We start from the raw sequence: 13,539 nt of genomic DNA, 5'->3' as shown, positions 1-13,539 counted from the left end.
GACTCTGGAGAATGCTGGCTATACTCATTTGAACTGAAGAAGAGATGGAGTTTGTCAAAGCACTCTCATACAACTTAATATTTGCTGAAGAAATGTTAACATTCATACAGTAGTTGTGATCATTATCCAGCGCTGGCCACCAGTCTTCGGAGGTGTGTTTACAATTTGACAAAAGCATCAACTGGCTTTTGAAGCATGGTGTCTCGGCATAGACACAAGGTCGGAAACCACCGACGAAGGGAAACTGCCTTTGTAAAACAGAATGGGCCGCATCTATGACCAAATCATCTAGCCAGCCATTGTCAACTGTACCATCGATCCCTCCGTTAGAGTCTTTTGCGAGTTCTATTCCAATGGCATTAACACTTTCACGGACATCACTCATGGAAACATTCGCTTCATCCTCTGCTCCCATTTCAAATTTTGTCGCTTCATCTTCAAGGAGATGTAATTTAACCTTCTTAACCTTGCTGTCTTCAGGATATTCGTACTCAGCATCACCTGGTCTTGGGTGTTTTCTTTCCTTGAGCATTTTATAAACTTTTCTGGAAAAATTTAACTTTGTGCTTAAAAACTAATGTTTGGAAATCTAAATGTTTTACTGACCCGGTAATGTCAAAGCAAGCAAATAAAAATCTGTCATTAATTTTATGAACATAAATAATCCAACTACTCGCCTAACTTAAATATGAGGTTCATGATTTAAACAGACATCCACGTGATTGTATTTCTTAATCGCCCTCTTGTTTCTCAGCATGTACTTCTCGAAAGCCGGCTTTGCGTTGTACGATTTATTTATTTTTAAACTGAAAGGCGAGAACCTTGTATTATAATTCGTAACAGTTCTCTGGTTGTGATCACACTCGCGTTGCGAACGACAAAGATAAATGTGTGAGATTAGATTTTTCAGGTTAAGATCTGACCCAATGCTGATCATTGTAAGCTCAAGGAACGACATATACAGCAACAGCGGTGATGGAATGTGCTAATGAGCACCAAATACACTCACTGGCCACTTTAATAGGAACTTGTTCTTGATTCTAAGATTCCTGTTCTTGGCTGCAGGCGTGGAACCCAATGTGGTGTTCTGCTGTTGCATGCTGAGATGCTTTTCTGCTCACCACGGTTGTGAAGAGTTGCTATATCCTTCCTCTGGCTATCTTTTCCTCTGACCTCTCTTATCAACAAGGCGTTTGTTTTAACCAATAGAACCGTCCCTCACTCAACTCGATTTTTTTTTTTAAACACTATTCTGTCTGTGTAAACTCTAGAGACTGTTGTGTGTGTGTGTGTGAACCCCAGGAGATCAGCAGTTTCTGAAATACTCAAACCAGTCCATCTGGCTCTAACCAACACCCATGCCACATTGCATGTAGTGGCGCCTACAAAACCCCAGAAAAGGTCAAGTGCACAGACAGCGGGGAGCACGAAATGAACAGTCAGGGTAAAGGCAGAAAGGCACAAGTAGAAGTTATCTTTCATTCTGTTTAAGACATTTGGCTCAAAGCAGACAGACCTCCCCGTCCTCTATTTGTACATCACCATTCCTTTAGTCGTCGTCTTCTTTCGGCTGTTCCCGTTAGGTTCGCCACAGCGGATAATGTCCTTCCATCTCCTCCTGTCCTCCATATCTTCTGCTGTTACGCCAGCCATTCTCATGTCCTCCTTTACTACATCCATAAATCTCTGCTCTTTCTCTTTTCCTTCTACCTGGCAACTCCATCTCCAGCATTCTTTTCCCAATATACGGGGATAAGAATATGGGGTAGATTAGGGATAAAATTAGCTCATGTTTTAAGTCGTTCAAATTCTGTAAAGCTGCTTTGCGACAATGTTTATTGTTAAAAGCGCTATACAAATAAACTTGATTTGATTTGATATACCCTGGCTCTCTCCTCTGGACGTGTCCAAACCATCTCAATCTCGCTTTGTCTCCAAGCTGTCGTACATGTCCTGTCCCTCTAATATACTCATTTCTGATCCTGTCCAACTTTGTCACTCCCAATGAGAATCTCAGTCTCCAGCATTAATTGAACAATTTAATGTATGGGTTTGTTTTGGGTCACATTTTTAATATTCCTTAATTAATGCTAATAAAATAAAATGGCCTGGTTTTCACAAAATGTATAAATAAATCCGTTTATATCCAACTTGATAAACAAGGCCCGGTGTTATCACAGATCTCTCTCTCTCTCACACACACACATCACACTTTCGTTTCTCTCAGGTCTCAGCATGTGCCATGAATTGTTTCCAAGATAAAGACCGATATTCAGCAGCCATGATTTCACGTCGTCTTAAATACCTGCTGTACGATGATGTTTTTTTTTCCTTTTTCCCAAGTCCCAAGATTTTCTATTCTGAAGACATTTTGAGGGAAAATATTTGTCCCTACGTACAATCCGCACACTGAGTTTGTAGTGAGACTTGTACAGTTTTTCATAATTTCAAGACGTTTCTGTAACCGTTATGGATTGTGTAGATTGTTTAAAAATAAGATGTACAGGTCATAAATAAAGCTATTCATGATACGGATTTGAAACTTGGTATACATGTTAACAAGGTGATGTAGATGTGCGTTTTCATACTAAGAAATTTGAGAAATTTAAATTTTTCATGTTTCCATGGAAACAATTTCAGACTTATGCCGCTTTTCCACTACCAACGCGGCTGAGTCGAGCTGAGTGGGGCTGTTGGAGTTGCATTTCGACTACAACCGCGCTGAACCGTGCTGGCTGGAAGTGGGTGGACGTCACGTGATGTTGTTAGGCGGCGCAAACAGTGACATCAGTGATCTTTTAAGCGGTAGTCTCACGACCCGGATAGTAAACAATAAACATGGAGGACATGGAGTCGTTAGTGTTGCTGGTCTTGGTGCTGTGGCTTGTTGTCACCGACAACGCCAACAGATACTGGCAAGAGCGTATAGATGAGGCGAGGCGCATAAGGCTTCAGAAATTCTCGTAATTCGTAATTCTTCTTCTTCCGGGTTTACGGTGTTTACAGATCCCAGCGTGCTCGCGGGGCGTGTGTGGGCATGTGAGGACACGCCTCCTCACCAATCAGTGCACAGGGGAGTGTCTGCTCACGCCCCTAGCCCCACTCTGCTCGGTTTGGCTCGCTTCAGCCCTACTCCAAAACCGTGCGAGTTTTGGGTGCTAAGCAGGGTGAAGCGATCTGAGTCGTGCTGCTCTGAGGTAGTCGAAACGCGAGCCGTGTCGGGCTGAAGTGAGCTGAAAAAGGGTAGTGGAAAAGGGCCATTAGGCTACGTTCACACTGCAGGCTGAAGTGACTCAAATCCGATCTTTTCGCCCATATGTGACCTGTATCCGATCTTTTATTGACAATATGAACGACACAGATCCGATTTTTTCAAATCCGACCCAGGCCGTTTGGATATGTGGTCCTAATTCCGATTCCTATCCGCTCTTTTCATATGCGACTTCAGTCTGAACCGCCAGGTCGCATTCATCCGACTTACACGTCATCAACAAGCCACAAACGTCACTATTCTGCGCTGAAGTAGGCGGCGGGTCTCTCAAAAAAAGTTACAACAACATGGCGCATAATCACAGGCGCAGATAGAGGGTGGGACGGGTGGGATTCGTCCCACCCAGATTTCAATTCACTTCGTTCGGTCCCCCCCACTTATAGGGAGGAAAAAACGTCTATGCTGTCTTTCTTTGCATAAGGCAAACCTCACGGAAAAATCAAAAGACTAATTACCATTCGGTTTATTGAGGTGCACAGCAGTGTATACATAGTTGCAACCAGGGCTCGAAATTAACTTTTTTTCTTTGTGTCCCCCAGTGGTCCCGAATTCTGTGTTGTATTGTCCCGAATGGAAGCAATAGTGTCCCCATTTTTTTCCTCTCTGAAATAACCAGTGGTTAATATTATCATATGAAGTTACTATTATATTTGTAACTATGCGATTTTGAACCCTTTTATATCATTTTTTTACAATAAGTCACAAGACACAAGCGACACATGTCCTATACATCATCTACTTCAAAATTAGTTATTGCATTTTCAGTTTATTAAACTTTGGCGATCTCACTGTATGAATAGATACCCGTTTATTTAAAGGGGCCAACTAGCTCATTCAGAAAATGTTTCAACTCACTACATCTGCAGTACACTTTAGTTGAAAATAAGACCCCTTTTATGTTCATTTCATCTACTTATACCTTGAATATCTGTTGGCACTTATAAGGCCAACTTATAATTTTCACCATTACCGTTATCCATTTTTATGAACTTTCCGTTATCCATTTTATGAACTTTCGTTGCCGAAACGTGGGTGCAAATGTTAGCAACATCAGCATAGTGGCAGGTCCAAGCCTAGTTGTGCTGCTGACTGACTAAACTTTCTGAACTAGAAAGACACCAAGAAAACTCACTTATTCTGTTGAACGGTATCTTCCGTCAATATCATCCACATCATTCCTGTTGTATTTTATAACATGTCTAACAGTGTTCATTCAGTTCATTCAGTTGCTAGCGTTGCCTGCAGACCAGGCGATGACACTTTGGATCCTGAAGGTCCCGGAGACGTTATGTCTGGGCTTTCAGTTTCTTCCCCGCGGTCGGTCCGCTTCAACCACTTCAGCATTTTTGTTCTGGCAAGAGTCGGCGCAGCGTGTGCGGTAGCAATTCCCTTCCAAGTCCATATAATGCGGACTCCGGCCGAAGATTCTAGAACAGAATGCGCTGCTCTGTAGCCTACGGATGCAGGTGCATCCAAAGTGTAGCTACTAATGTATTTTTCGCTGTTAACGTTTTAAAATTAAAATTGACAAATTAGGTGAATGTCTACGTATGTGTTACGGCTTTGTAAATAATATTAATGTGGAACTTTTTTTCTAGATCTATTTTTTTCCATTGTCCCGGGATTGTCCCAGATATGATAATTTTGTGTCCCGATGACATTTTTTATGGTCCCCGGGACGTCGGGACACCGTTAGTTTCGAGCGCTGGTTGCAACAACTCACATAAAACAAAACAAAGACTGATATTCGGTTGGTTGAGCTGCGCAGACCGCACAGGTTGCGAGCTCGAGCTTGGTTGCTATGGTTACTAACAACAAGTTTGACAGGCATATCGGGGTTTGGGGTTGGTTTGCTGGCAGCTTTGTCCCCCCCAGTTTTTTGTCCCTCCCAGTTCAAAAAACGTATCTGCGCCCCTGCGCATGACATCAATGCGAGGGACGCTTCGGGCTGTGAAGGTTCTGAATCTTCTCAATGGAAGGACGCAGAGGTTAGGGAGCTGATTTCCATTTGGGGGGATGCAGCTATTCAAGCTAGATTGGATGAGTCATACCGCAACCGGACGGTTTTACTTCCGTAAACACTGGCCATGCTCACTGCGTGTGACGTCGTCGTATCCTGCAATGCGCATGCGGAACACTTTTAGGTCGTTTTTCGTTCATACTGAGGATCACATACAAGTCGCATATATTTGTTAATGTGAACGACCTCACAAAAAAATCGGATTTCACAAAAAAATCGGAATTGAGCATTAAGCCTTGCAGTGTGAACGTAGCGTTAGTCTCTCAGGTTAGTCTTAGGGGTAGGGTTTGTTTCTGGAACAGAACTTGAAAACTATGAGTGGTACGGTCTTGAAAGTTGGTACGTGTGTAGATTAAGTAATGTATGTGTGCCTTTTGATACTAAGAAATGTGAGAAATTTGACTTTTTAGCTCCCCTGGACCAAAGGTCTGCTGGGTTTATTATGCCATGGGCTGCTGAGGTCAGTGTAAAGAGGTCGGGTTGGTTTCCTGCAGCACAACTTGAAAAATGTGACTACTAATATCTTGAAACTTGGTATATAGTTGGTATATAGGGCAGGGGATATAGATGACTCTGTCTTCTTGTTTTAATTAAAGATATCACAAGCACACATTTCAAGCAAAATAGTTTCCAAAAATAGATTGTTTGTTTAAAAATAAGATGTACAGGTCATAATTGAACAAAAACATATTTATAAACTCATTAGTATTTAAGTGGCCATCCTTTGTTTGGCAGAACTCCTTGACGGTGTCCGGGTATTAACTCGACCTGTTTCTGTAACGGTTGTGGTGGAAATTTCCTCTAGGTTTCAATTTACACTTCTATACGTTCATCCACAGGGCTCGACGTTAACGTTTTAATCCAGTCGGACAAGCAGCAAGATTTTTCACCTTTGTATTCCTAGGTGTTTACTAGTTCACTGAAAGGAAAGTGGTTAACAAAGTTTATCAAAAAGGCAGGTATAGTTATCATAATCATTATGCTTTAATGATTTATAATTTTTCACTAAAACTTTAACAATAAACAACTTTCCAGTGCCCTATTATGGTGCGTGTGGTGTTCTAGCCCATTACCTGACCTGCAGTTTTAAGAGTTCGACTCACCCAAACTCAAAGCTTCTGGAGGAAATAAGGCTGATTTTAATCCAGTAAAACTTAAAGTATAAATTAATTTAAAGAAAACAAGTTGGACATGATAAGAGGGACCGAATCACGTTGTAAATGAAAAGAAACCGTGAGTGAGTTCGGCACCGTCGTAAAATTCCCCCGAGATATTTTACGACATTTGTGATGGTTAATGTGAACCATACAAACGAAAAATACAATGAATGTCCGAATGAAATGAAGATTCACCACAGATATTTATTTTATTAAAGTATTTGATCACTGTTTCTCCTATTTCGATGAATTTAAAGTCTAATAATCTATTACAGTGTGGTTATTTTTACACACGTACCTGCTGTACTCAGCAAGAAGGTCCTGGGTTCGAGCCCCGGGGCCGGCGAGGGCCTTTCTGTGTGGAGTTTGCATGTTCTCCCCGTGTCCGCGTGGGTTTCCTCCGGGTGCTCCGGTTTCCCCCACAGTCCAAAGACATGCAGGTTAGGTTAACTGGTGACTCTAAATTGACCGTAGGTGTGAATGTGAGTGTGAATGGTTGTCTGTGTCTATGTGTCAGCCCTGTGATGACCTGGCGACTTGTCCAGGGTGTACCCCGCCTTTCGCCCGTAGTCAGCTGGGATAGGCTCCAGCTTGCCTGCGACCCTGTAAAAGGATAAAGCGGCTAGAGATAATGAGATGAGATGAGATGACCTGCTGTACTCTGCTTCCCCGGAAGTCTCTCAAGCTCTTAAAGTTTGCAGATGACTCCACCCTCGTTGGACTCATCTTTGATGAGGATGAGTCTGCCTACAGGTGGGATTTATCCTGGTGTCCTGGTGCAGGCAGAACAACTTGGAGCGCAACGATTGTAAACCTGAGCTCTGCCACACCCTCCCCATCACCCTGTTTGACTCCCCAGTAACCTCTGTGGAGTGTTTCTGTTTCCTGGGCGCTATAATCACCCAGGACCTTAATTGGGAGACGTATACCTGCTTTCTCACCAAGAAAGCACAGCAGAGGATGTACTTCCTGCAGCAGTTGAAGAAGTTCGATCTGCCAAAGACAATGATTGTGCACTTTTACACCACCATCATCGAGTCCGTCCTCACCCCCTCCATCACCGTCTGGTACGCTGCTGCCACTGCCAGGGACGAGGGCAGACTGCAGCGCGTCATTCGCTCTGCTGAGAGGACGATCGGCTGCAACCTTCCGTCTCTTCAGGACCTGTACGAGTCCAGGACCCTGAGGAGAGCAGAAAGGGTTGTAGCCGACCCCGCTCACCGCTCACCCCAGACACAAACCTTTCGAACCGCTCCCCTCTGGTAGGAGGTTGCGGTCCTTTTAGGGCTGTGCCGATAGACGATGCCATCGTCCATCGACGATGGTGGTCATCCATCACGATGGAGAGCCACCATCGTGATACCACGCCCCCTCCTGTCATAATCATGCATATACGGTATCATCTGGGCCTATTTTAACCTAAAAAGTTAGTTTTTTGTTAGTTTAGTTAGTTAGTTTTGTTTAATATATAAATATATAACATATAATTATATCTAAATACATAATTATATAAATCATTATAAAGTAATATCCTATTACCGCTTGTTCACGTAGGCTATGGTGCAGGGACGTGCTAGTGAACATAACATGTGGTTACACAAATACAGTATGCTACTAATAATAAATTTTGACTTCATTTTTTAGCCTACACTATACTTTTAATGTAAAATTTGTCATGTTGTTCAAACAAATAGCCCCTATTAACGACTTCAGTCGGGAAATATTGCACCTTATCAAACGGCAGTGAAGCGCAGACTTCGGCAGAAGTCAAATAACTTTAATCTGGTAAATAGGCCTACTTTCAGACACAAAATGGTCCACTCTAAACCATAATGTCAAACCAAATGGAAGAATGAAGGTGATTCTGATAAATGTAAAGACAGTAAAAAAAAAAAAACAATATTAAATCATGATTTTAAAAGCTGGTGCAATAATTCAAACACTAATAAATTGGAAAAATTAGCGCATTCAAGTGCGCACTAAAGGCCGAAACGCATCTTCAATTGATATGGTGTAAATAAACAATGAGTAATAGCTTAAGTGTAGTTTCTTCTCATAGTTTGAATATTAGTCTTTCATTGTTAGAGCAGATTAATATCTTGCCGTGATCAGTGAGTGCTCGGGGAGGTTCATTTCCACCTGCGCTTTGCGCAGCTCATTTCTCCGAAGCCAGCTGTGCGCAAACGCAGTGTTGACTGCTCGGCAAACTCCAAACGCTCGGTCTGTACTGGCCATCTGTTGCGCAAGCGAGTTGGTTATGGCCAGGTTCAAATTGTGCCCAAAACAACTTAACCACGGCCATTTCAATTGCCTGATGGCTGTGACAATATTCGCCCCGTTGATATGCAGGCGATCTTTTTCTCCTCTATTTTCCATTCGGCAAGTGTCTCGCGCAATGCGTCTTCTAAATTGTCCGCTGAATGTGTCTCTGGTATGAAACTCGTCTGCAGGCATTTGGACTGCATTGCCCACTCTCGGTCCACATAATGTACGGTAGCTGACATATAGGGCATCATGTTGCAGCTGGACCACATATCCGTTATCAAGGCCAAATATTCCACATCACCTAGCGCTTTTTTTTCTTTACGTGCCAAAGCCTCGGATGAGTATCTAATACTTTTAATACCCGCCCACAATATGATCGTCCATCACGATGTTTGCACTGTAAACATCGTCGATGCCAATTAAGGGGACATCGCACAGCCCTAGGTCCATTAGAACCAAAACCTCATGCCATAAGGCCAGCTTTTTCCCCACTGCAGCTGGCTTCATCAATAAGGGTCTCCGAGACCCCACTGACTCTAACCTCACACTTCCAATCTGTAACGTCAGTGCACTTTGTCTCTGAACTGCGATTTTGCACATTCCAAAGCCATGTCATACATCTCCATTCTGTGAACCTTTATCGCACGTTTCAGCTCATGCTGTATAGCGTGGTTATTGACTTAACCCATTACACATCATCTCTTTGTACACATCATACACACTCCTTGTATGTGAGAATGTACTTGGCAACAAACTTGATTTCTGATTCTGAGCCACACTAGAGACAGCTTTCTGGAAAATCCCATTCTTTCACCAAGATATGTCGGTCTCTGTGTGTACGAGAAGGTTTTCTTGCCAGTTTATTCGGGCTACCTGTTGCTGGGTTTCAGTCATGTGACTTTTCTTAGCGGTTTTACCGGAAGTGAAATAGCTGGTGGTCTAAACAGCTGCTGTAGTGCAAACAACTAGCGATAACCTATCAGAGTACGCTCGTAATCCAGAAGCCACTGCTGGCTTTAGATATATTCAGAAGATTGCTATGTGCAGTGGGATCGACCCCTACAGTCTGGGAAAGAAGGCTTTGTCATACGATCTCGAAAACTACCCTTCAGTCGAGTTCCCCAACATCGCGAACTATCTGGTGTCGCAGACGTCCTTCTGTACCGCAAAACAGATCGTGTTGGAAGAGTATGGAGGCTTATAACTTTTATTTTTTTAGTTTTTAAATATGTGGCTGGGTAAAGGACCTCAGTATCAAGTCGCTGCCGAATGAATCCTGTATTGTTTTTGCCCATGTAAGTATTTTTTCTTTTTTTTAAGCTTTTTGTTCGTGTCTTTACAACGAAGCGCTGCGAGTTGAAGTGTAAACAAACAACAGTTGGCTTGATTCTCATTTGCGTTGGCTCTTATATCTCAGCTAAATCCTTCACAAAGATCATCAGAAACCCCTTTAAAGACCTGGATCTTAGTCAAACAAGATGGAGAAGTGATCACGGCGCGTTGTAACTGTACGGCTGGGGAAGAATTTTGTCGCGACCTTCATGGACTTTGTGAGGAGTAAACAGAGAAACAGCTGGGGACTTTAGTGCTTCGTGACTAAAAAAAAAAAAGTACCGTAAAATAACGACACACAGCAAGAAAAGTACTTGGAAAACACCAAGGCCATAGCTGAGAGGGAAATACAAACCTTTCACCAAGTGATCACTGCAAACTCGAGCATGCTTTGAGACTCGGGCCCCCTTCGATTTCAGCGAGAGGTTCAAAAGCCACCTTTCTCGACGTCTTTTTTGTGAAATCCTGTGTTCGTTCACCCTTTTTTTAATTAGTTCATAGGGAACCTTGAAGAAACTTTTATCGGTTTCACGGTTTGATCAATTCGAACAACCTAAAACAATGCAAGCGTACGGCATTTTTCACGTGAGCAATGCACCTTCTCCGTACAAACGCTTTAGGGGTGTTCACACGGCACATATTTGCATCGATGCTGCACCGATGTATTTTGTTGCGATATATCTTACACCGGTGTAAATTTTGTGGAGCGTTCACACGTCACAAACCTGCTTACTAGAGAGAAGCGTGTTAGCACCGGTGCAGCCCCACTTGCGTTCACACGGCAGTTTTTGCGACCGTGCTATACGATAGTAATAATGCGGAAATGAAATATGCGCATGCGTGAAAATGTACTTCCTTTTCCCGGTTGTCATGGCATCACCAAGCGGCGGGAAAACAATGTGGATGAAGACACCAGTGTTGCCAGATACTGCTGACGTTTTCCAGCCCAAAATATGTTCAAATGCGCCAAAATGCACTTAAAACCGCCCAATCTGGCAACACTGGAAGACACGCAGTTCTGTTGTTGTTGATATTCGCCATTTTGGAAGCGCAAAATACCAGGATGCAAATTATGCAATGCCCGTATGTAATCAACTCTCCTCACGCGTAGCGAGTCTACCCCTGTAGCGTTCAGACGTCCCATTTTATATCGGTGCTGCCCCGCAAACTAGCATTTACTCCAGAGTAAATTTCTTAAACCACCTCCCGAGCAGGGTTAGATTTGCACCGGTTTAAGCAGCTTTCAGGGGCTACACCGGTATAACTTTGTACCGTGTGAACGCTCTACCGGGGCAGCCCCGGTGCTACACCAGAGTAAAAGTTGCCGTGTGAACACCCCTTTTGTCAGCTGAGCTTTGGTAGACCACCAGCTAAAGTTTTGAATAACTAATGAGGCGGATGTGACGTCATGTGAAACCCAGCAATTGTATAGGTCAGTTTTTTTTGGTTTGTAGTTACTGAGTGTAGCCAGTCTGCTGCGCTGCACAAGTATTGGCCCCCCTCTATCAGTGAAAAGAGATTTTGTGCTATGGTCGATTAAAGCTTGTAACTCTCATCAGAAATTTCTACATAGAAATGTTAGGACGGTGTCTTCAACCCCGAGGTCAGGAAATGATGGCGAATCAAAATGGCCAAATTTTTGGTACCTTTAAATGAATAATACTGTATATACAAGTATTTGCTTTAGATATAACACAAGCAAATGTGTATGAAATCTGTAACAGTAAGTTACAGATGGTGGGCTAGATTGTTACTAACAAAAAATGAACAGGAGGCTTCCGTGGGTTTATCCCAACTTTGTAGCCTGATGTAATTCTGGGTTTCAGTTTCTGAGTTAAGTTGAACGCAGCTTCATCCTTAGCATAACAGTGACACACACACATATATGTACATGTGTGTATGTCTAATAAACTGGATGCAAAAATCTATACGTTAGTCAATAAGGAAAACTTCCTGCTGATATATTTTGATATGGATGTTATACATTCCAGTGTTTTTGTGCTCACTGTATGTTTGTCAAGTTAAATTACGCGTGACTGGAGCTGTAACAGAGTCCGTGTTCCCTCCTGGCTTGTGTTAGAGGACATCCTTAATGACCGTGTCGAACCGCAGTACACGTGGTAATCACTCAGGTTAGCTGCTGAAGAGTTAAAACCCGGGTTGGTGTTACTCACGTGCACTTGGCCTTGTTTTGTCCTTGTATGAGTCAGGAGGAAGAGCGAGAGCTGTGGTGTGTGCACACTGACCATTGAATACAGTGTGTTTAACTCCGCTTCCTCATCTCATTCTGCCTCTACTGAGTCAGAATCATTACACCATTATGATAGACACAGGGCTCAGGTCATTTAGTCTAGTTTTTCCCTCCATGAGCACTGTTTCTTTGGTGACTGTGTCCTCTGGTTTTGCTGTCTAGGTTCCAGTGCGTCCTCTCCTGGATGGGTGCCAGGCTGTGAATCAGCATGGCACGGCTCATCCTCCATCAGCAGCAGTAACCGCGCCAGGCGCCACAGCGCCGCCTCCGACAGCGCCGACACAGGCATAGGAACTTCCTGCTCGGACAGCGTGGAAGGTAAGGGATACCCTAAAGGTCATGGCGTTGACCTTTTCACATGCTCGTGTGCTTACATTCAGAACTACTGATTTCTCATGTTCGTACGTTTTTTGCTGAGTTTGAGTCAAAGTGATATTAGTGTGTATTCACGTTGCACATAATCAAAAATGATCGTTTTAGCTGAGAGCTGGGAAGAGATGGGAAACAGTGTTTCATAAAATTCACTTCAAAGTAATTGCGCCAAGATACAGCGATGCCAAAACGTAAAGAAACCTTTGGCAAGCTTATATTATAAATATTAAATCAAGTATTACATAATACAATACCGAGCACGTTTAAATATTTTTTGAACCGTATCTAGCATTTCTTTCTCCCCCCTCACCCCCAATAAAACATCTTGCATTTTTGCGTCTCAGCTCAGCAGCCTGTCACAAACCGGAGTCTGTTTGGAACCAGACGGAGTCCTCGTCACTCAGTTGTCTTAGTCCGAACCCGCGTGTGAAATGTGTTCTCACCTGTGTAAGCAAACCACATCAAAGAGGAAAACACGCACCAATTCAAACAAACCAAGTGCTGTGTACGTGAAAACACCGAAAGCTCAAATCAGTGCTGATTAAGTGATTTGTAATAATTGTGCTCATTTGTAATGATCAGACAGTGTCGTCTTATCTCCTATTAACTCTAAATCTGCTGGAATGAAGGGATGGTTGTCAGAAAGCATACGTGAGGAGCAGAAAGGTACGTGAGGTATCTTTCCTCAGGGATGCAAACAGCGCGCCTTTTGGCGGATGCCGCCTTTTTCACGGCTGAATCGCGCAGATCCGATTTTTTTTTTTAGGGGGGGCGTTGGAGTGTCTGATTATAATTTCAAAGTAAATTCTGTATTAAAATTACTAAATAAGCAAATCCGTTACAGTCCATGAAACAGGAAGTATAAGGATGA

The 13,539-nt window shown here is 43.1% G+C and overlaps 1 protein-coding gene across 2 annotated transcripts in view; it reads left to right on the top strand.

The window, feature by feature from the left end:
- cep85l (centrosomal protein 85, like) overlaps positions 1-13,539 on the top strand; it is a 128,615-nt gene that overhangs the window by 25,611 nt on the left and 89,465 nt on the right. For both annotated transcript variants that reach the window (XM_060916417.1, XM_060916416.1), the window contains exon 2: positions 12,459-12,614. In XM_060916417.1, coding sequence (XP_060772400.1) covers positions 12,459-12,614 — 156 coding nt within the window. The remainder of the gene's footprint in view (positions 1-12,458; positions 12,615-13,539) is intronic.

Source organism: Neoarius graeffei, chromosome 3, assembly GCF_027579695.1.
Source record: "Neoarius graeffei isolate fNeoGra1 chromosome 3, fNeoGra1.pri, whole genome shotgun sequence".
NCBI lineage: Eukaryota > Metazoa > Chordata > Actinopteri > Siluriformes > Ariidae > Neoarius > Neoarius graeffei.
Note: the sequence above shows the minus strand (reverse complement) of the source record. Positions and strands in the feature narration are given on the sequence as shown.